The sequence below is a fragment of the Moschus berezovskii genome, chromosome 23 (genome assembly GCF_049115385.1).
Source record: "Moschus berezovskii isolate FMDL1 chromosome 23, NW_MosBer_1.0, whole genome shotgun sequence".
NCBI classification, from domain to species: Eukaryota; Metazoa; Chordata; class Mammalia; order Artiodactyla; family Moschidae; genus Moschus; species Moschus berezovskii.
In genome coordinates, this window is record NC_142482.1 from 29,747,923 (window position 1) to 29,771,414 (window position 23,492).

At 52.7% G+C, this 23,492-nt stretch overlaps 1 protein-coding gene and 1 pseudogene across 1 annotated transcript; one reads left to right on the forward strand and one right to left on the reverse strand.

Annotated features, from left to right (window-relative positions):
* Positions 1-232: 232 nt before the first annotated feature.
* On the forward strand, positions 233-18,086 carry CAPN11 (calpain 11). Its single transcript, XM_088831030.1, has 21 exons — positions 233-263; positions 5,933-6,183; positions 6,538-6,607; positions 7,718-7,836; positions 8,637-8,770; positions 8,970-9,138; positions 11,608-11,691; positions 11,782-11,867; positions 12,047-12,121; positions 12,249-12,409; positions 12,588-12,772; positions 14,832-15,043; positions 15,348-15,387; positions 15,490-15,558; positions 15,645-15,702; positions 15,822-15,886; positions 16,173-16,241; positions 16,798-16,876; positions 16,972-17,088; positions 17,501-17,559; positions 17,677-18,086. Exons 1-21 carry the CDS (start codon positions 233-235, stop codon positions 17,701-17,703), a joined length of 2,160 nt encoding a protein of 719 aa, XP_088687156.1. The 3' UTR covers positions 17,704-18,086.
* Positions 5,616-5,839, reverse strand: LOC148774124 (cysteine-rich protein 1 pseudogene; annotated as a pseudogene).
* Positions 18,087-23,492: the final 5,406 nt, after the last annotated feature.

Consider the following 23,492-nt stretch of genomic DNA (forward strand, 5'->3'; position numbering starts at 1 on the left):
TGCTGGGTCTCCTGTCCCCGCAGGGCGATGGCCCTTGAACTGGTGGGTGGGGACCAGGCAGATAGGAAGGGGCCATTAGTACCAGCACCAGCCTGTGGGGGACAAGTGGGAAGGAGGCAGCTGTTAAAAATGTGCCACTGACTTAGGAATCCCAGGGGATTCTGGGAGAGTTCTGGGGGGGAGGGGTCCTCTGCAAACCCCCCACCCCCAGAACCTTCAACTGTCAAGCACCATGCAAGCTACCAGCATGCTGTACTCTCCAGGTAGGCGCTGATGGGGCTTGTCCCACTCATGTACCTGGCAGATGAGGGCCTCCCCCATCCCAGGGAGGGGCTGTGTGTCCTTGGGGGTGACTACTCCATCAGACTGGATGCTCCCGAGGCTCAGGAGTTGGGCCTCTTCCTCAGCCAGTCTGGGAAAGAACAGGCCACGGATGGTCAGACCCTCAGGAGAACAACTTCCTTGTCTCCGCTGAGTTAGGGAGAGGAGAGGGACCAGCCACTCTGCTGTCACAGCCACCTTGGGAACGGGCTTGTGTGAGGAGAGCCCCCTTGGCCGTGGCCATCAGGGAAATAAAAGGCACCCTAGACCCAATTGCCGGGCTTCTTGGGAAGTATAGGCCAAGGGGAGACCCATCCCAGTCTAGACAACATCATCATTTACTTAATTTACTCTCTGCTCTGAGAATTAAGGTGGTGTCCCTAAATCTTCAGTCTTTCCCATCATCGGGGTCCCTTCCCGAAACTGAAGGCAAAGGGAGAAGGGGCCGGAAAAGGATAAGATGGTTAGACAGCATCGCCAACTCAATGGGCATGAATCTGAGATAGTGGAGGTCAGAGGAGCCTGGACATGACCTAGCCCCTAAATCTACAAGTCCCCAGTCTAATGGGAGAAATAAGGCATGCACCCAGGACAAAAATCATCCTGTCTATTCACACCTTGCTCTCACATATTGCTCTGGCTGTCCGCCTCGCCTTCCCCCAGCCAGCCTTATCTGTCTGTCTGAGCTTGCCCATGCCTGGGCCTGAGACATTTGGGGGATAACTGTGGTGGAATGTGTGTGTGTGTGTGTGTGTGTGTGTGAGTCCTCCCTGCCAGCCCAGCTGCTGCATCAGGAGCGCAGACCAGGACAGTGAGTGATGACCTCTTGGCTGGGTGATGAGCCAGAGGGAAGGCTCCAGGGAGATTAAGGAGGCTCATCGCCTTGGTTTCTTCTCTGATGCTCTCCAGTTTTCTGGGGCACCAGCATGTTCTGTGGTCCTCCCAGACACCCCCGCTGTCCCAACAGCTTGGCTCACCCACTCTTGGGGGCAGCCGGGCAGAGGCCTCTGGACAGCCTCGTTGGAGGAAGGGCACAGAGGGCCCCCTCACCATGTGGGGCCTTAGGCCTTTCACCTAACCCAGGTTTCTCACCCTCCACCCTCTTGACGTTTGGGGACAGGATAATTTTTTGTCGGTAGACCTGTCCCGTACAATGTAGCCTGTTTAGCAGCATCCCCGGCCTTTACCCACTGGATGCCAGCAGCCCCTGTGCCCTGCTCCCCAGTTAAGGCAGCCGAGGCATCTCTTGACAGCGCCCCTCGGGGAGAAGAGCTGACTTACCTTCTCTGGGGGGGGCCCTGGGTTCCACCCACCCAAGTCTGGACCAGCCTCTCCTGCCCGCGATGGCGACACTGGGTGAGGACCGGCCTGGCAGTGAAACGAACACGAATTCTGGGTTCGTCCTTCCTCTCAGGACCATCTTCATCTCTGGGCCAAAGGAAAAACATATCCTCCTCCCACACATATACTCCACAGATACACACATAACTCTTTACACACGGAGACACACACACACACTACACAGACACACTCTACATAGGCACACACACTACCCAGACACACAGACACTACATAGACACACAGACACACTCTACATAGACACACACACACACATTCTCCATGAAGACACACACACACACACATGTACTCCACAGACACACACATACTCCATGGACACAGACACACCACATAAACACAAATATACATTCTCCACAGACACACAATACTCCACAGATGCACGCGCGCGCGCACACACACACACACACACACACACACACACATCCCTTTCTTCGCTTTCCCCTAGTCTGAGCGAGGGAGAGGGAGCTTCCCGATCATTCCTGAGAAGCCCAGTGGGCTTAGGTTGGAAGAGAAAGGGCTGGAGGGAAAAGGGGTGAAGGGAATAAGTCCCAGATTCTCACCCCACCCACCTAATCTCTCCCCTGCCCCCCTACTCTGGTCTTCCACAACCAGAAACCCCCCAACCTCAGTGTCGGACACCAGGGCAGTCCCAACTTTGCACAGGCCTATCTGGGGGTGGCCTCACCGAGTGGGTGGCATTGAGCCAGGACTTTTCCCAGTGGACAGATGTGAGCATGGGGTCAGGAATGATTCCAAGCAGAGGCACTGAGGCAGCCTGTGCTCCAAGGTGCTGGGCTGGTCGGGGGCAGCCTGGCTGGCTTTGTCAGGCTAATAAATGGAGAGAACAGGGGTCATTCCTGGGCCCAGGGAAGTCCCAGAAGACACTGAGGAGGGACTGAAAAATGGATTTGCTTGCTTGGGGTGGTGGGAAGAGTAAGGGGCATCAGGTAATTTCAGCCACAAATGGCCTGTGACCTCCCTAGTTGATGAGGATGGGGAGGTGGTGCTGGGTCCCCAGGCCTTCCGGCCAGGGTGACATGCCTCCCTCCAGGGCAGTGTGGCCCAAAGGTCATGAGCCTAGCCTGGGGTCTGCGGTCAGATTGAATCCACCTCAACCCTGACTCTGTGACCTTGGGTTAACCACCGACCTTGGCGCTGTGGCTTCCTGTTCTGGTAACTGTGGGTGACGCACGGCCCTCTCTAGGGCCTGGTGTGCCCGGCACAGAGCCGGCACTCAGGCCCATCAGCTCAGCTGCTCTAACTCTTCTTGACCAGCTCGAGGGAGGAAACACAGCTGAGCCCCTGGCTCCTGCTTCTGAGGAACACAGCACCCCTTCGGGGGCCCAATCCAGTCTCCCCTCTAGACAGCCCAGGATCCCTGGGCCTCTCTGCAGCTGCCCCCTGCTTTTCCTCACTCTGGGTTCCTCCCTCACCCCGGGCCCCACTGGGCTCTGTTTAACTTAGACCACATCCTTCCAGCCTCCCCGCTAAGTGCTTCCTTATTTCAGAAACAGCTGAGAATATGGGGAGATGGGAGGACCATTCCTGGGTGCCCGGCGGGTAGGACTGGAGATTCAGAGTGGGTCCCGCTCCGTGGCCTCAGTTCCTCTTGCCCCTCTGCCCTGGGATTCACTGTTGGTGGCAGAGGGGAGTCAGTCCCACGGTTAGGGGATCCTCAAGAAGCGGGTAAGAGCCTGCAGTCCCTGTGAAGGAGGACAGATCCTTGGTCCCCCACTGCCACTGACCCAGGGTCTGTCAGCCGGCCTGACTTTTTGTCTCAGAGACTCAGCCGTGGGGCCATTCCTTAACTGACTCTCGCCCCTGAGCCGCTCCTTTCCTTTGCCCTTCCGCCCTCGACTCTCCCAAAAAGGCAGTGTCGGCAAGGTCTGGAGATCATTAAAAAAAAAAAAAAACAGGTCTATTGAACTGTGATTCACACACCGTATAATTCACCCATTTAAAGTGTAGGAGTCAATGGCTTTCAGTCCATTCACAGAGTTGTGCAACCATCGCCACAATCAATTTTGGAACCTACTCATTCTCCCCCCAAAGAAATCCCATACCCTGTAGCCATCAATTTCCAACTCCGAAACCCCCTAAGCCCTAGGCAACCATGATTATATTTCCTGTCTGTATATGAATCGGCCCATTTGGAGCACTTTGCATAATTGGAATCACACCGTGTGTAGTCCTTTGTGACCACTGTCTTCACTTAGCCAAGTGTTTCTAAGGTTCATCTCAGTGCTTCGTTTCTTTTCATCGTCCATGTATTCCTCATTTTGCTTGTCTGTTCATCAGCTGATGGACATTTGGGTTTCCAACCCCCCACATTTTGGCTATTGTGACTAATCCTGCTGCTATAAACATTTGTGTACAGGTTTTTGTATGGACAGATATTTTTTAAACTTTATTTACTTATGTAGTTTTGGCTGTGCTGAGTCTTTGTTGCTGCACGCAGGCTTGCCCTAGTTGTGATGAGTGGGGTGGGTCTCCAGTTTCAGCGCACAGGCTTGTCACCTGTGCAGTGGATTCTCTTGTTGTGGAGCACGGGCTCACTAGTTGTGCCACCCAGGCTTAGCTGCCCTGACTCACGTGGAGTCTTCCAGAACCAGGGATTGAACTCATGTCCTCTGCGTTAGCAGGTGGATTCTTAACCACTGGACCACCAGGGAAGTCCTGGACGTACTAGCATACTGTCATCTCTCTTGGGTATATATACCTAGAGGTGAAATTGCTGGATCGTGTGGTAATTCTGTGTTTAACTGAGCAGCTGCCAGACTATTTTCCGAAGTGGCTGCACCCTTTCACATCCCCACCAGCAGTGTCTGAAAATGCCGGTTTACCCACATCCTCACCAACACATCTCATTACCAACCTTGTGGATTAGAGCTGTTCTAGCAGGCTTCCCCGGAGAAGGCAATGGCAAGCCACTCCAGTACTCTTGCCTAGAAATTCCCATGGATGGAGGAGCCTGGTAGGCTGCAGTCCGTGGGGTCGCTAAGGGTCGGACTCGACTGAGCGACTTCACTTTCACTTTTCACACATTGGAGAAGGAAATGGCAACCCACTCCAGTGTTCTTGCCTGGAGAATCCCAGGGACGGGGGAGCCTGGTGGGCTTCCATCTGTGGGGTCACACAGAGTCGGACACGACTGAAGTGACTTAGCAGCAGCAGCAGCAGCAGCAGGCTTCCCCGGAGAAGGCAATGGCAAGCCACTCCAGTACTCTTGCCTAGAAAATCCCATGGATGGAGGAGCCTGGTAGGCTGCAGTCCGTGGGGTCGCTAAGGGTCGGACACGACTGAGCGACTTCACTTTCACACATTGGAGAAGGAAATGGCAACCCACTCCAGTGTTCTTGCCTAGAGAATCCCGGGGACGGGGGAGCCTGGTGGGCTTCTGTTTATGGGGTCACAGAGAGTTGGACATGACTGAAGTGATGCAGCAGCAGCAGCAGGCTTCCCTGATAGCTGAAATGGTAAAGAATCTGCCTGCAATGTGGGAGACCCGGGTTCGATCCCTGAGTCAGAAAGATCCCCTAGAGAAGGGAATGGGAACCCACTCCAGTATTTTTGCCTACAGAATTCCATGGACAGAGGAGCCTGGCAGATTATAGTCCATGGGGGTTGCAAAGAGTCAGACGTGACTGAGCGACTAACATTTGACTTTCAGTGGGTGTGAACTGACCTTGACTTGCATTTGTCTGGTGACGAATGATACTGCGCATTTTTCATGTGATCATTGGTCATTTGTGTATCTCCTTCAGGGAGACCCCGATTCAGATCGTTTGTCCATTTTTTTTTCTCCCAAGGGTCCAGGTTTATTGAGGGCATGGGGGTCTACAGGGAAGCCCAGTACCTGTGGGGAAGGCCTGCTGTTGGTCTGGAGGGCAGTGGCCTGGCAGGCAGCTGGAGAGAGGGGCCTCCAAAACCCGAGTTTACTTGAAAGTGTGGCTCTCGGCTCCATCATGCCCAAAAACTTTGGGTCCAAGCATGGCTGCATAGCAGGGCCTGCCTTCATGTTCCACCTGATCCCCCGCCCCGAGGTAGGCGTCTTTCCACATTTCTCACACTTCAGGCAAGGCCAATGCCAGTCCTTCCCCAGGGATGTCACCTGTTCAGCAAAGTACACCTCCTTGTTGCACACGGGGCACCTGGGCATGATGGCGCTGGATCCAGGGCAGGGAGCTGGGCTGGAGCAGATTGGAGCTCCTTTGTCCATTTTTAATGGGTTATTTGTCCTTTGATTATTAAGCAGAGACCGTTTTTGACAAAGGGATTGCGGCCCGCATAAACCAGAATCGACTCAAGGCCAAGGGCGTGGGCCAGCACCACAACGCCCAGAACTACAACGGCCAGAGCTTTGAGGAACTGCGAGCCCTCTGCCTGCGGAGGGGAGAGCTGTTCGAGGACCCCTGTTTCCCTGCAGAACCCACTTCCCTAGGCTTCAAGGAGCTGGCGCCCAACTCCAAACACGTGCAGAACATCAGCTGGCAGCGGCCTAGTGTGGGCACCGGCAGGGGAGGCTGGACTCCTGGGGGATGGGACATGCCCCAGGCGCTTGCATAATTTCCCATCCCCCACCGCCCTCTCTTGGCTCTGCCCTGGATTCCACCTCCATTCGGGTTAAGGACAGTTCTGGAAGTGCTGAAGTAAAATCTCTCAGATGACCCTGGGAAGGTCACTCACTGACTTCTGCTGTCACAGCTTACAGCTATGCCGGCTTCCCGCCTCCACCCCATCTCCCCCATCAGTGTTTCCCCTAGAATCCAAGAGGCAGGCAGCATTCCCTGAGGAGATAGGAGGGAGGTTAAGAGGGGATGACTTGGGCTCTCTGAAACCTTTCTTTCTTCTCTGCAGCAAATCACAAGCAATCCTCAATTCATTGTGAATGGGGTCACCCCAACTGACATCTGCCAGGGGGTGCTCGGTGAGTGGGGAGTGGGAAAGCCTGGGGTGTCTTCTGGGGCTGAGAACTGGGAGCCCAAGGCTCAGACAGGTCTTCTGTTTCCCTGCTCCTCCCCTAAGCCAGATTCCACCCCCACCTTCTGCCATCTGGGTCTGGGAATAAGCAGGGTGCTATACTAGTCATCGGGCTTTCCAGGTGGCTCAGCAGTAAAGAACCTGCCTGTGGAAGACTCGAGTTCAATCCCAGGTTGGGAAAAATCCCCTGGAGAAGGAAATGGCAACCCACTCCAGTTTTCTTGCCTGGGAAATCCCATGGACAGAGGAGCCTGGTAGGCTACAGACCATGGGGTCACAGAGTCCAAGACGACTTAGCGACTGAACAGCAACATATTAGTTATTAATTGCTCCAAGACTCAGTGACTTAAAGCAACAGCAAACATCTATCATCTCACAGTTTCTCCGGGGCAGGAATTAGGAAGCAATAGAGCTGGGCGGGTCTGGCTCAGGGTCTTTCACGAGGTTCCATGGGAGCTGAAGGGTCCCCTTCCAAGATGGTATGCTCACATGGCAGGAAACCTCGGGTCCTTGCCAAGTAGCTTCTCCGTAGGACACTCGAGCATCCCCACATGGTAGCTGGCATCCCCCAGAGTGAGTGGCCTGAGACAGAACAAGGAGGAGGCTAGACTGACTTCACCAGCTGGTCTCAGGAGAAACAGGTGGTGACCTCCCCCAGGTTCTGCTGTTAAAAGCAAACAAACCTGCAGGGACTTCCCTGGTGGTCCAGTGGTTAAAACTCTGTGCTTCTCCTGCAGAGGGGCACGGGTTCGATCCTTGGTCCAGAAACTAAGATCCCACATGCCACTCGGTCAGAAAAAAAAAAAAAAGCATGCATGCATGCAATCCAGCTCCCACGGAAGGGAAGGGGAAATAGCCTTCTGCTCTTGGGGGGAGGGTTGTAAAATGACTTGTGGACACATTTTAAAAGTCCCTGCAGGTGCTCCGACTTCCTCAAGCATTAGGTGAAGGAGAGCCGCTCTTGCGTGGGCTCCCACAGCCGGTTCCCACCCTCGGCTTGGACTCTGGGGCCACACACAGGGGAATGTGCAGGTGGGCAGTCCTGCTGTCTTTTCAGGAGACTGCTGGCTGCTGGCCGCCATTGGCTCCCTCACCGCGTACCCCAAACTGCTGTCCCGCGTGGTGCCCAAGGGGCAGAGCTTCAAGAAGAACTATGCTGGCATCTTCCATTTTCAGGTGAAGGACGATTTGAAAGCCAGAGTTGATTTGTGTTTGAGGCGTGTGCATGTGTGTATGGAGGCTGTGTGAGAGAGAATCAGAACATGCTTTGAAGCTTACCTTTTCCCTTTCCTTTTGAAAAAAGAAAATGATAGTTATTAGGATGGATTTTTGCCTAATTATTAGAGAAATATCCTCTCACTAAAGAAATTGTGTAAGCTAAGCTTTTAAAGCCCCAAAAGAAAATAGCCGTCCTGGTTTGTGATTCTCCTCCTCTATCTCTCCTGCTTCCCGCTGTGTCTCTGTCTCTCCTTCTCTCAGTAGAAACACACATATATGTATCAATACATGCATGTATATGTGTGTGTATGTCTGTCAACATCTATGACGTGGGAGTTTCGCATAATTTTTGTAATCTGCTCTTTAAATTATGCAACATGCGGATTCCTTGGTTCAACAAATTTCTCGGGTCATAAAAATATTTCTGAAAGTCACAAGAGTTTTTCTGAATCACAAGACCTCAGAAATAAAAGACCAGCCAAGGACCAAAGGCGGGTGGATCCCTCTGGAGGCCATGGCAGAAGCTGACTAGAGGCTGGAGGGCCTTTCAGATCTTTCATTGCTTTTCTTGAGGTGGGTGGGCTCTTTGTCACTGGTGCGTCATTGAATTGGCCACCAGGGGGCACTTGTGTAACAGTCCTCTTGCAAGGAGAGGGGAGTGTGTGTGTGTGTGTGTGTGTGCGTGCGTGCACGCTTGGAAGGCGGCCTGGGGCAGACAGATGCCCACACCCCGCTGACACACACCTTGCTACCCCCAGATCTGGCAGTTTGGGGAGTGGATGGACGTAGTAGTGGATGACCGGCTGCCCACAAAGAATGGCAAACTGGTGTTTGTGCACTCAGCGGAACGCACTGAGTTCTGGAGTGCCCTGCTGGAGAAGGCATATGCCAAGTGAGTGCCTAGCCAAGCGACTGGCCTGGCCTCCAAGCCTGCCCTGACCGTTGGCAGCGATGGAAGCGCCTGGAATCAGGGGAAGAGGCAGGGGACCGCGGGGCATCCCTCACTTCCCTCCCCGCCCGCTCTGAGGTCCAAGCTCACAACCAGCCGCCTCCCAGGCAGAGCCCAGACAATATCTTCTCTGTGCCCGCAGGCTGAACGGATCCTACGAAGCGCTGTCGGGGGGCAACACGGTGGAGGGCTTTGAGGACTTCACAGGGGGCATGACACAAAGCTTCCAACTCCAGAATCCCCCTAGGAACCTGCAGAGGATGCTTAGGAAGGCCATAGAGCGATCTTCCCTCATGGGCTGCTCCATCGAGGTAAACCATGCTTGGTCTCGCTTCAGGGCATTTGCACCTGTTGTTGCTTTCACCTAGAAAGTCCTTTCTCCAGATACCCTCATAACTAGCCCCTTCTCATTCACATTTCCGCTGCAGTACCCCCTTCCCTGCCTGTCAATCTCAGTTAGCAGCCCCCAGCCCTGATTTCCTCTCTACTTTGTTTCGATTTTTTTCCCCAACATTTATCACAGTCAGAAACTGTCATACTTATTAATGTGTATATTCATGACCAAACTTCTCTAGTTTCCATATTCCACGAAGGCGTGTACAACTCTTTGTGACACCACGCAGTGTAGCCCGCCAGGCTCCTCTGTCCATGGGATTTCCCAGGCATGAACACTGGAGTGGATACTGGAGTGGGGGATCAAACCCAGATCTTCTGCCCTGTAGGCAGATTCTTTACCATCTGAGCCACTAGGGAATCCCTTCCATGAAGGCAGCGACCTTTTTTGTCTCTTTGACTGCTGCTCCTGGGACTTAAGGTGGTACTTGGCATACAACAGATTCCCAACACGTATTTGTTAAAATAAATAAATAAACCCAGAGTGCCCCTGTGAGGCTTCCCCAGTGGCTCAGAGGTAAAGAATCTGCCTGCAAGGCAGAACACGCAAAAAACTCTGGTTCAATCCCTGGGTGGGGAAGACCCCCAGGAGGAGGAAATGGCAACCCATTCCAGTATCCTTGCCTGGAAAACCCCACGGACAGAGGAGCCTGGCAGGCTACAGCCCAAAGTGTCACAAAGAGTCAGATGACTGAGTGAGCACAAGAGTGTCACTGTAAGACCCAGCAGTTGCATTCTTGGGCGTTTATCCCAGAGAAATGAAAACTCAGGTCCACACAAAAGCCTGTGCCCAGATGTTCAAAGCAGGTCTGTTTGTAATAACCAGAACCTGGAAACAACTTTGATGTCTTTCAAAGGGTGAACAGTCGAACAGACTGCAGTGAACACATTTCAGGGGATGCTGCTGCTGCTGCGGCTAAGTCGCTTCAGTCGTGTCTGACTCTTTGCGACCCCATAGACGGCAGCCCACCAGGCTCAATAAAAAGACATGAACTATTGACACATACAACAACTTGGATGAGTCTCAAGGAAATTCTGCTGAATGAAAAAAGGTTCCATACTGTACGACTGCTTATATGACAGTGTTGAAATGACAAAATTACTTTTTTTATCTATTTGTTTTTGGCTGTGCTGGGTCTTCATTGCTGTGCAGGTTACTCTCTAGTTGCAGCGAGCAGGGGCTACTCTCTAGTCTAATGCACAAGCTCCTCACTGCGGCTTTTCTTTGTTGCAGAGCATGAACTCTAGGGCTCCCAGGCTTCAGTAGGTGCAGCTCTAGAGGACAGGCTTCATAGTTGTGGCAGCGGGCTTAGTTGCCCCAAGGCATTTGGGATCTTCCCAGATCAGGGATGGAACCGTGTCTCCTGCATTGGCAGATGGATTCTTTACCACTGAGCCGCTTAGGGAAGGCCTTGAAATGACAAAATTCTTGAAAAATGGAGAACAGATTAGGAGTTGTCAGAGTTTAGGGAAGACAGTCATAAGAGGTGATTGTTGGCTATAACGGGGCAACATGTGGGATGTTAGCGGTGATAGGAATGTTCTGTATTGTGACGATGGTGATAGATACAGGACCCTATACATATGATAACAATGCATAAAACATACACAAATGAATACTAGTAAAAGTGGAGGCATCTGTATTAGATCAACAGATTGTGTCAACATATTCATTCTGGTTTTTATATTGTGCTATAAGGACTTCCACGCTTCCACTGCAGGGGACACAGGTTCAATCCCTGCTGGGGAACTAAGATCCTGTATGCTGTTTGGCATAGCTAAAAAAATAAAAGAGAACAAAAAACCTTGATATCATGCTATAGCTTTTTTTTTTTAGCAGTTTTTAAAAACGAATTACTTATTTTTATTTGGACAGCACTGGGTCTTCATTGCAGTGTGTGGGCTTAGTTGCCCCACAGTATGTGGGGTCTCAGTTCCACAACCAGGGGTTGAACTCTGGTCCCGGGCAGTGGAAGGCAAGTTTTTAACCACCGGACTACCAGGGAAGTCCCTGTGCTATGGTTTTGGAAGATGTTACTGCTGTAGGATGTTGGACATGGGGCACACAGACTCCCTCTGTATCATTTCTTAAAATTGCTTGTGAGTCTGCAAGCATTTGAAAAGGCAAAGTTTAATTAAAAAAATAAAAAAGTGAACCCAGATCTAAATAAGAAGAAAGTCTTAAAAAAAAGAGGGGATAGTATGTACACGTCTAGCCGATTCACTTCGCCATACCTCTGAAACAAACACGACATTCATTGTAAAGCAACTCTTCTCCAATAAAAATAAGTTTTAAAACAGGGAGTTCAGAGAGTTGTCACCTGTCTTCAGGTGCCCCCGTCCCCGTGACCAGCTTGAGTTCCTCTCGAGCCCTCTGTGTTCTGCAGGTCACCAGCGAACATGAGATGGAGTCCTTGACGCAGGGGATGCTGGTGAGAGGACACGCTTACTCAGTGACTGGCCTCCAGGATGTGAGTCTGACCCTTGCAACCCCACCCAGAGGGGCGCAAGAAGGAGAACTTCTCTGATCCTACACCCCTGACTGCCCACAACCCACCCAGGTCTCCTACCAAGGCAGGACAGAAACGCTGATCCGAGTCCGGAATCCCTGGGGCCGGATTGAGTGGAATGGAGCCTGGAGTGACAAGTAGGTGGCCCGCCAGCACGCTGGGGGGAGGGGCAGAGCACGCTGCAGTCCCCACGCCCACGGAGCAAGGCCATGCCACAGAGAGATTCTCCATCTAACCAGGACTCTCCAGTAGCTCAGGGGTGAGGGGAGCCCTGGGAGAGGAACGAGCTCTGCTCCCCCACCTGTCTCTGCTCCAGCGCCAAGGAGTGGGAGGAGGTGGCCCGAGATGTCCAGAGGCAGCTGCTGCACAGGAAGGAGGACGGGGAGTTCTGGTCAGTCCCGCGCCCGCCCACTTCGTCCTCCTTCACCCATCACACCCGAGCCTTGGATGGGGAGGCTCTGGGGGAGGTCCGTGGGTGTGGGTGTGCCACTGATGGCTCTGTGCACCCCCCACCACAGGATGTCCTACCAAGATTTCCTTGGCAACTTCACCCTCCTGGAAATCTGCAACGTGATACCCGACACGCTCTCCGGGGACTACAAGAGCTGTTGGCACACCACCTTCTACGAGGGCAGCTGGCGGAGGGGCAGCACCGCAGGGGGCTGCCGGAGCTACCTGGGTGGGCTGGGCAGAACTGGGGCAGGGAGTGGGTGATGGGCCACTGACTCGCTGCACAAGCGGGCCCAGGGGCAAGGTCCAGCAGATGCCACTGGGCCCTGTTGAGGAGGCGGGCGTGTGGCCTGGAAGCCCGTGCACCCCGGGAAGGGCACCACCATCCTGACCCGCTTCCTCCACAGACACATTCTGGACCAACCCCCAGTTTAAGATCTGTCTCCCCGAGGGGGATGACGACATAGAGGACGAGAAAGCCATCTGCACCTGCCTGGTGGCCCTGATGCAGAAGAACTGGAGGCGGACGAGGCCTCATGGAGCCCAGCTGGAGACCATCGGCTTTGTCATCTACTCGGTGGGCGCCCAGCCGGCCCCATGGCCACTCTTGCTCCCGCAGTGGCCTCACTCCCCACCGGACCACTGCCCACCCCACAACCCCAGGACAAGGACACCCTCCCTTCAACCACCTCCACACCCCTAGCTCTTTCTTTCTTCTTCTCTCCCCACCTTTAAAAAATTGGAATATAACTGATTTACAGTGTTGTGTTAGATCCACAAAAAAGTGGATCAGTTGTATATAGACACATACCTACTCTTTTCCCACATAGGTCATCACATAGTATTGAGTAGAGTTCCCTGTGCTGAACAGTAGATCCTTATTGGTGGTGGTGTTTAGTTCCTCAGTCATGTCTGACTCTTCTGCGACCCCGTGGACCGTCCATGGGATTTCCCAGGCAAGAGCACTGGCATGGGTTGCCATTTCCTTCTCCAGGGCATCTTCCCTGACCCAGGAATCCAACCCGTTACTCCTGCCTGGTTTCCTGCATTACCGGCAGGTTCTTTACCACTGAGGCACTGGGGAAGCCAGGTCCTTATTAGTTAGCTATTGTATTTACAGTAGTGTGTGTATATCAATCCCAATCTCCCAGTTTATCCCGCCCCCCACAAGCCCCTGCCCTGGCTTTTTCTTGAGTGGTGTGTTGAGCTTTTAAGGCAGGGCTGACAGTTTTCTTTCCAGATTTTTTAAATCAAAAACTCTCAAGGAGGGACTTCCCTAGTGGCCCAGTGCAGGAGGCACCGGTTCTATTCCCGGTTGGGAACAAAGATCCCACATGCCGCGTGATGTAACCAAAAAGTAAAAATAAGAAAATTTAAAAAAAACAAAACACTTAAGGAGCACTTCCTCTGTGCCAGGCATTGTTCCAAGAGCCTTTCAAATAGAAACGCCTTTAATAAAAAGGAAGGAGACTGGGAGCCAGAGTCAAGGTCGTGTCTAAACTCAGACCGGTTTCGACACACTCAGAGATTTCTCCACAGCCCCCAAACCTCCACATAGCCACCTCACCAAGAGCATGGAGTCTGGCCAGGAAAAACCCCTGACAAGTGTTTCCCAAACTGTGCCTTGCAAAATCCTAGAAACGCCCATTTGTCCTTTCACTCACATAGTCGACGGTATCCATGGAGCACCTTCTGTGTGCTCAATCATGAACAAAAGCAGACTTGGGCCCTGCCCTCCTCCTAGGCTGTGTGTCCCCCAGGTTAACAGACACTCCCCAAGCTATTTCTAAGGTTAGATGCGACCCCTCCTGGAAAAGCTGCCTTCCTTACACCCACCCAGGTCTCCCCCAGGCCATTTGGATATTAAAGGTTCTGCAGGAGCCTCTATTTCTGCAGGGGAGCAATCTATTAATCTTGGTTTAAGTCATCTTTTTATAGACTTCTCTGTGCTCATTCCTGGGTTTATAGATCTTCCTGGGGAAAATGAGCACTCCACGGAAAATGCTCTCCCCGTGTTTTTCCCCAGTTCTCCAACTGCTCAGCAGCGTGAGACTGGGCGAGTTAGTTCACCCAGTCTGGGGGATTTCCTTTCCCATCCTTCACCCGAAGTGATAAAATATCGCCTTGGCAAAACTTGGTGTAAACCATACTTTATTGTCCAAAGCAAAAGGAAAGTTTATGAAAGCTGGAACTTAACAGCTCTTAGATCCCATGTGCCTCCCCACACTGGTGTCCCAGGGCCCTTATTAGCAGCACCCCCAACACACACACACACACACACAGCCTGGCTTCCGTGGACCTGAGCCCCTTAACCATCCTGGAGATCTGACCGTCCTCTTTCTTCCCTTCCCAGATCCCAAAGGAGGTACCGAAGACGAGGGGCTTGACACCTGGCAGACACCCACCCCATTCCTGGCTGCGTGTAGATAGGCCAGGGGTGGAATTCGGTGAAGGGCTCTGGGGGCCACTGGGTCAGGGTTCCAGCCCCCTTGGGCCCTGGGTGGGAGTCAGGGAAGGAAACGACCACACTGGGGTTACCTGCCAGCAGGACAGCGTCCCCATAACCTTGCCCAGCTGGGCCTCACTGTGGGGGTCCCTCTCTCCCTGCCCTCTCCCCAAGGACCCTGGACCCACTTGCAGGGCATGTACAGTTTCAGAACCTCCAGGATGTCCACTTGAAAAAGGACTTCTTCGTCAAGTACCAGGACCTGGGTTTCTCAGAGATCTTCACCAACTCGCGGGAGGTGAGCAGCCAGCTCCAGCTGCCCCCAGGGGAATACATCATCATCCCCTCCACCTTCGAGCCGCACAAGGACGCCGACTTCCTGCTGCGGGTCTTCACCGAGAAGCACAGCGAGTCCTGGTGAGGGGCCCCACCTCACTGCTCCAAGGCCACCTGACCCCCACCCCGAGCTGTAGGATGTCATGCTCAGGGATCAGTCATCCAGTCGCCACCCCCCCGACACTCTGTCCCTAATTTACAGTCAAGGAAACTGAGGCACGGGGCAGGGAAGTCCAAGGTAGTAGCAGAGTCAGAATTGGAGCCCCAATCCCATGGCACCCATTCCCTATTGCTTCAGACACACATGACCTCCCCACCCTTCCCACTAGAGTCCCTGTTTCCCTGAACCCCTGCTAACTCCACGCCTTCATCCACTTCTGCCCAGGGAACTGGATGAAGCCAACTATGCTGAGCTTCTCCAAGAGGTGAGGGGAGGCCATGGGGTCGGGGGTTCGAGGCAGTAGGTGTGGGTTGGGGTGTGAAGGAGCACTGTGGACCGTGTCCCTCTCCCACCCCTTCCCCTCCAGGAGAGCATCTCTGAGGATGGCGTAGACCAGGACTTCATACGTTTGTTTCACATAGTGGCAGGTGGAGAGGTGAGAGGCAGAGGTCTGGGGGTGCTGCCAGGAGGTGACTGGGGGCTGAAGGGGCCAGAGCGAAAGTTTACGGTCCCCCTTCCTAGGGCAAGGAGATAGGCATGTATGAGCTGCAGAAGCTGCTCAACAAGGTGGTCTCCAGATGTGAGTCTTCCGCCCCCTACAATCCTTCCCTTAATCGACCTGAATCACCCCTGCCCCTCCCCCACCCCAGCAACACTCAGCTCACCCCTCCTTCCTTCTGCCCCCTCCCTCCCTCACAGTCAAAAACTTCAAAACCACTGGCTTCAGCCTGGACGTGTGCCGCTGCATGATCAACCTCTTGGATGTATCTTCCCGTCCAGTGGGCCATCCTGCCCAGTGCTATCCTGCCCCAGCCCCCTACCCCTGAGCCTGGCCCCAGGGAGGCCACCTCTCTGGCCAGCCATGCCCTCCTTCTGGATAGGGATTAGGCCCTGGGGTGACAAAAGATGCCAGTTCTTCTGGCTGTTAGCACAGTTACCTACAGGCCCATTCGGTCTTGGGCCCCACCTCAGTGAGCCGCTCTGCTTCCTAGCCCCCGGGATGTCCTGCCCACACCCTCCTCTGATATCCTTGACTGCCTCTTCTCTCAGAAAGATGGCTCTGGCAAACTGGGGCTTCAGGAGTTTCGGGTCCTGTGGAGAAAAATCAAGAAATGGACGGTAAAGGGCATCGAGGGGGCAGTTTATGGGGGTGAGAGAGGTCCTTCTGAGGAATGAGAACTAGGAGGTCTAACAAAGATAAAACTGTAACAGGAGCCCGACTAGACATGTGCGTGTACACACACACACACACACACACACACACACACTCTGGGATGGAGTTGTTGACATGCTGCCATATGAAATAGTCAAAATGTTCCCGGGACTTTCCTGACAGTCTCAGTGGTTGGGACTTCTTCCAATGCGGGGGGCGTGGATTGGATCACTGGTCAGGAAACTAAGATCCCTGCCTTGCAATGTGGCTAAAAAAAAAAAAAAAGTTCAATAACCAGCAGAGTCTAGGTATCAACTAACATAAAGAATATAGGAAGAGAGCCCTGAGCGAGGTGCCAGGAACCAGCTCTGCGGTCATGGGTGACAGGGACATGGGAGCTCAGGTGTACGCCAGCGGGGCACAGGGGCTCCTGGGGGCTCTGGTGGTGGTTGTGAAGCATTTCACCCCTTGTGAAGCGTTGTGTCCTGCACACGGCCTTACCACCACTGCCTGTCCCTTCAGGACATCTTCCGAGAGTGTGACCAGGACCAGTCAGGCACCTTGAACTCCTATGAGATGCGCTTGGCAATTGAGAAAGCAGGTGGGCTAGAGGCAGGACAGGGCTTCGGGGCTGGGGTGGGGGAGGCAGCAGCCAAAGGGCTGGACTCTCTCCTTGTGCACCCCTCTCTCTCCCAGGCATCAAACTGAACAACAAGGTGACACAGGTGCTGGTGGCCAGGTATGCGAATGACAACTTGATCATGGACTTTGACAGCTTCATCAGCTGTTTCCTGAGGCTGAAGGCCATGTTCAGTGAGTCAGGCGGGCCCCTGCCCACACCCCGCCCCGGGCCATCAGCCCACTGGCCTTCTCCCGCATACCTGCACGAGAAGCACTGCTCCAGAAGTCTCCCCTCCACAGGGCGCAGACAGTCTGGGTTCAAATCCCAGCCCCACCGCTTGTGGGCTCTGTTGCCTTGACCAAGTCACTGTATCTCTCTGTGGCTTTAAGTGTAGGACCACGGTAGAGATTAAATGAGAGAGTATTTGGAGAGCACTCAGAACTGGCCGTGGTTCAGAGCAAGGCTTTAGGAAGGAGTCCTTATCATTAACTTCCTACTGGACTGGGGATGTAGCTGGAGAGAGGGATACCCTTTCTGACCTCTGCCCGAGTTGAGAATGAGTGACCAAAATGACTCACCTCCCAATCCTCCTCCCCGAAACAGCGTACTTTCTAACCATGGACCCTAACAACACTGGCCAGATTTCCCTGGACCTGAACCAGGTACATTGAAGGGATCTCAGGCAACCCCACCCATGGCTCTGCTGGCCCTTCCCTCTCCACGGACATCGTGCCCCACCCCCACCTCTCCCATCTTCTGATGTTCTTCTCACCCCACAGTGGCTGCAAATAACTATGTGGGGTTAGAGTCCCCACAGGAGCCCGACTTCAGTCCCTGAAGAAGCCCGACTTCCTTCCACCACCAGCACCACCGCCAACCTCCCAGGGCTTCGGGCCTGGGGTCGGTGTACTCCCTGGGGCACTCAACTCTGCAGTCTCTGCTGACAGAGTGGACCCCGGATGCCAGGCTCACTCCATCAGCGGGCCTCCTGGCCCACCCTCCCGGGGCCACCCTCCCCACTCAAAGTGTTTTTCTTTTAACCCAACCAGACTTCCGGTGGCTGGATTTACTCCACAGATTCCTCCCTCTCCAAGTATATTTCACTACAGGTTAAGTGACACTTTCCCCAGTGTCCCCGGCTGGGGAGGTGGTCCATGCTTTCCACCCTGCTCAGGCTCCCCTGTTTCACGGCCCCTCCCTCCTCCCCCTCACTGGGTGTGGGGGGCATTAATATAAAGAACAACATGTGCCACTGGCTTCTGTGTCTCTGTGTTTCTACATCAGGAAGAGGCTGGTGGGGGTGTAAGTCGTTTCCTCAGCACCAAAAAGAGGGAACCCAGTAGCTCTCCGTTGGGGTGGTACCACCGCCCTGTGCAGGGAGCATTTGGAAATAAGATATTGTCACCAAGCTAGAGGGCGCTGTTGGCATTTATGGGCAGTGCTGGGCATGCTAAGGCAAGGAATGCCCCATCACAGCGTGGTACCTGGAGCAACATCCTAGGGGAGAGCTGAGCCACCGGACACTGAGCCTCCCCTCCCGTCTCCTCCCTCAGACTGGAATCTCCAAAGGTGGCACTGCTGCTGTCTCAGAGTTCAAAAATCCTACAGGAGTCAGCCAGTCATAGAAATGCACTGAGCCTCCTGGATGTGTGGCTGGGGAGGAGTTGGGGACTGTGGCCACAGATTAGTTCATTCCTGCCTTAAAAGGTATTCAAATTCAAATCATTCTTATTGTTTAAAAACTGCTGCCTGGCTATTGTCCTCAGCGGAAGGATGGCGGGATCCTTAGTCCACCAGTCCTGACCTTGGAGCCTCTGCCTCAGATGCCTCCAGCTTCCAGCCCCTAGACCCCAGCCTCCTGCTGCAGTGGGAAGACTCAGACCCCCAGCAGTGCCCCCAGCCGCACTTCTCGCGACCTTCCAGACCTCCGTGTGGCTCTCTCCCCACACCCTGATCCGGGTAACTGCGCTTGGGAGATTTGCAGCCTCTTGTTTAGAGACAGCTTCTAAATGCCTTTAGAATAGGGTCGAACGAAACTAAACCCCCAATGAACTGGAATCCTTCCCGGCTCTGTGTACTTTCAGTGTTCTTTCACTAAGAGCTCAGTGGCTTCCTTCTATTTGCATTAAACCCACCCATTCCTCTTAGGCTTGGGGGTGGGGGTTGGGGGTGGGGTTCCAGCCTTCCTGGATCTGGTGACCAATTCCCAGCACCAGCCCTGCCCCTTGTCGCCCTTGTGGCAACCACCATTGCTCCATTGCCTCCCCCATCTCCTTTGGGCAATCATTTCCGGCCCTGCCACCCTCCTATCCCATCCTCTGCAGTCTCGTCTGAGAAAGAGGTCACCATCTGTTGCTGCTGCTGCTGCTGCTGCTGCTGCTGAGTCACTTCAGTCGTGTCCAATTCTGTGCGACCCCATAGACGGCAGCCCACCAGGCTCCCCCGTCCCTGGGATTCTCCAGGCAAGAACACTGGAGTGGGTTGCCATTTCCTTCTCCAATGTGTGAAAGTGAAAAGTGAAAGTGAAGTCACTCGGTCATGTCTGACTCTAGTGACCCCATGGACTGCAGCCTACCAGGCTCCTCCGTCCATGGAATTTTCTAGGCAAGAGTACTGGAGTGGCTTGCCATTGCCTTCTCTGCACCATCTGTTAACAAGGGTCTTAAAGATAGATTCCTCCATCCTGTCTTCCACCAGCACCTTTTCTTTTCAGAGCAGCTAAGGCGCGAAGGTCCCTAGGTGGGAGCAGGGATCCTCTGGGAGAAGCTGGAAAACTTGAGTTTTTGAGAGTGTCACACATGTGTATGTTCCTCAGTTCTTTGTCTCGTCACGACAAAGATTTGGGGTGACGGACATTAAAGCCCCCTCGGCGTGTCACAGCTCTCCGGTCTTGGACAGACCGTGTCACAGCTCTCAGGTCTCGAATGGACCGTGTTACAGCTCTTAGACAAAATCAGTGTTACAGCTCAGTGTTACAGCTCTATTTTATTTAGAAGATAGCAGGAAAATCCATCTTCAAGGCGTGAGGGCACGTCGATCCAAAGACACGAAGAGAAGAGCACCCAGCGTGTGGGAGAGAGAGAGCTAGCTTTGGCTCCTCTTTTTATATGCTTTTTTCCCCCCTGGGCCTGCCCTATGTAAATTGGGCCAGCCAGGAGTGTTGTTTGATTTACCTGAGGTCCTCATTCCGGTCCTCAGACCTTCCTTTGTTCTATTTTCGCGAGCTTTTCCCTTCCTTGACTTTTGGCCACTGCCATTTTGGACTCCTTTTCCCTATTCTACCTACCTAACAAGAGGACCAGGCAGTCCCAGTTGGTTCTGGGGAACCCAGCGAGATGTTGACCCCACCCCTTCCTTGTCCCTTGCCCCAGTGGGAGATGTCACCATCTTCTATCTGGGTGGCCTTGGCAAGTTATTTTATTTCTCTAGCAGTCTCTTTTTTCTCATCTGTCAATTGGGAGTGACAGGGAGTTCACTGGTGGCTAGAGGTTCAGACCCCGGGCTTTCACCGCCGTGGCTGAGGTTCAATCCCTGCTCTGGGGACCAAGATCCTGCAAGCCATGAGGCCTAACGCCCCCCGAAAATGGGGGTGACAGTTCCTGTCTCAGAGGGGTGCTGTATGAATGACTAAGATTAAGAGGGTGAAGCGCTGTGCTTCCCACAGATGGTAAAACTCTCATCGTCACCTGAAAACTGGGTTTCCCTCTTAGTGGATGCTAAGCCAAAAGACACAACCAACTCGAAGAGCAGAAGGAAGGATTTATTACTTAAGGAGAACACCAGAGATCTTTCCCAAAGCTGTGTTTCCCCAGACAGCAAAATTGGGCAAGTTTTTTGTTTTGTTTTGTTTTTGTGTTTAAGTTAAAAAAGAGTAATTTTTTATTTTTTTATTGGAAGTTTTAAACTGAGGGTATATGGGGCTTAAGAGGAGGAGAATTCTGCCTGGAATTATGGCAAAAGTTAACAGAGGACAGGCTTCAGTTGACTGAAGTCACCAGGGGTCAGAAAAGGTCAACCTTGTCATCCCATACGTTTCTGTTGAGCTGGTGGTTGAGCACTTCAGGCTAATCTTTACCAGTGAAACAGAACTGGAAGTCATAATTTATAACTGATTTGCCATTCTTACTTCTCTTGCCCTGTGAGTCATTTGTTCTTCCATTCCCTTAGGACCATCATTACTGAGACCTACTCAAGTGCGAGCACTGTGGCTGGGCCTGGGTCACAAAATAGGTTTAGGCTCAAAATGACTTCTCTTATGTTAAAAAACAGTATCTGGTTCTTTTCCTCCGGGGACACCCTACTCTCTCTGCTTCCGTTGTCACCATGCTGAGCAGAGCCCCATATATAGTCTGTGCTCTGAATAACCCAAGGGGGCACCATTCACCCTGATTAAGATGTGAGAGGCACCCTCAGAGTTTGACCACGTGACTACGCTGTACTAGAGAAGTGAGAAGAACCAGCATACACTGAATAAATATATCTGATTCATGCATGCATTCAACACATTTGCAAACATGCCTTCATCACATTCCTCCACACCCAAACTCTGAAACAGAAGTTGTCCCCCCACCCCCGCCCCCCAGCTACGGCCAGGCCTGGCTGCTCCCTCCCCTTGGTGGTCAAATTTGCTCTCTGCATGCACACCCTGACCAGTCTTTCTGACTCAATCCATGCAAATCCCCCCTCTGCCAATGCCTCGGAGGCCATTCCCATGACATCTCTGCCATCTCCAGAGATGGCCTGTAATCACACTTTCTGCTCTTCTCCTCTGGTCCTCAGCGTGGGGAGCTTCCTCTGCTCACAGCAGTGTTTTACAGGGGAAGGGCATGAAACCATGCTGCTGGCACCCTGCTCAGCATGTGTGCGTGCCTGTGACTGAGGTCATGTGGTAGAGTTTGCCTCGGGATGACTCACTGCCGCTCTCCACAGCAGCTGCCCCATTCCCTTCAGACCCCCTTTTTAGCCTCCATCTGTACTGTAAAGACGAGGTCATGTTGGGGAACATAGGTCCCCCAGAAGATCTCTGGAATTTTTCCCTCTGCTCTCTGAGAAAGTGGGGTCAAAATAGAACAGAAATCCTGCCGTTTGCAACAAAAGGAATGGACCTTGAGGGCACGGTCTAAATGAAATAACTCAGAGAAAGACAAACACAGGATGAGCTCATGTGTGTAATCTAAAAAATGTTTTAAATAACTTAAAAACAACTCAGATACAGAGGACAGATTGGTGGTTGCCCAAGGTGAGAATGAGGACTGAGTGGAATACGTGAAAGTGGTCAAAAGGAAGAAACTTCGGTGACAAACACGTGCTGGAAGGAATTCCCTGGTGGTCTCAGTTCAGTCGCTCAGTCGTGACCGACTCTTTGCGACCCCGTGAATCACAGCACACCAGGCCTCCCTGTCCATCACCAACTCCCGGAGTTCACTCAAACTCAAGTCCATCGAGTCAGTGATGCCATCCAGCCATCTCATCCTCTGTCGTCCCCTCTCCTCCCGCCCCCAGCCCCTCCCAGCATCGGAGTCTTTTCCAGTGAGTCAACTCTTCGCATGAGGTGGCCAAAGTATTGGAGTTTCAGCTTCAGCATCAGTCCTTCCAATGAACACCCAGGATTGATCTCCTTGAGAATGGAGTGGTTGGATCTCCTTGCCCTGGTGGTCTAGCGGGTAGAATTTCAGTCTTCCACTGCCATGGGCCAGGGTTCAGTCCTTACTCAAGGCAAGCTGCACGGGTTGGCCAAAGAAATAAAAAAAGAACAAAAATCATGGGGATGTAACATAATGCACAGTGACTATGGTTAATAATACTGTGTTGTTTATTTGAAAACAGCTAAGACTATAGATCTTAAAAGTTCTCATCACAAGAAAAGTGAGAAAGGAATGTCGAAATCTAGCAGTAGGGTGGAGGATGTGACAAGAAATATACAGGACAAGCCCAGAGCATCCTGAGTGCCAGAAAGTACGGAAATGCTTTTAAAAGAAAAAAAAAGTACAAAAAACACAATGATGGGAATATGTCAAAGGTGACGTGTAATTCCCCACATCTTAAGTGCGGGCAGCTCATAGTGACTTCCTTCCAAAGAGGGACAGGATGGAAACTGAGAGAAAAGAGTACTTTCAAGGTAGAGAAACCTGCGACTTCCCTAGCAGTTCAGTGGTTAGGATTCTGTGCTTTCACTGCTGAGGGCCCCTTAGGGGAACTAGGAACGCACAAGGGGTGCAGTGTGGCCAGAAAAAAAATCTGACAAATAGGACCTTCGACTTCAGGCAGGTGATCAAGGTTAACATCAAGAGAGAAAAAACATGTGGATAGAATATTTCTTTGATATGATATGATAAGAATGACATTTTATGTCGCTGGTTTCATTCCCCCAAACTGCAAACTCCAGGACTTCCCTGGTTAAGAATCTACCCGCCAAGGTGGGCGACACGGATTCAATCCCTGGTCTGGGAGGATTCTCTATGCCGAGGATGCAACCGAGCTCATGGGCCACAACTACGGGGCCCGCGCTCTAGAGCCCAAGTTCCACAAGAGAAGCCACTGCAATGAGAAGCCTATTTACTGCAACGAAGAGTAGCCCCTGCTGGCCGCAACTAGA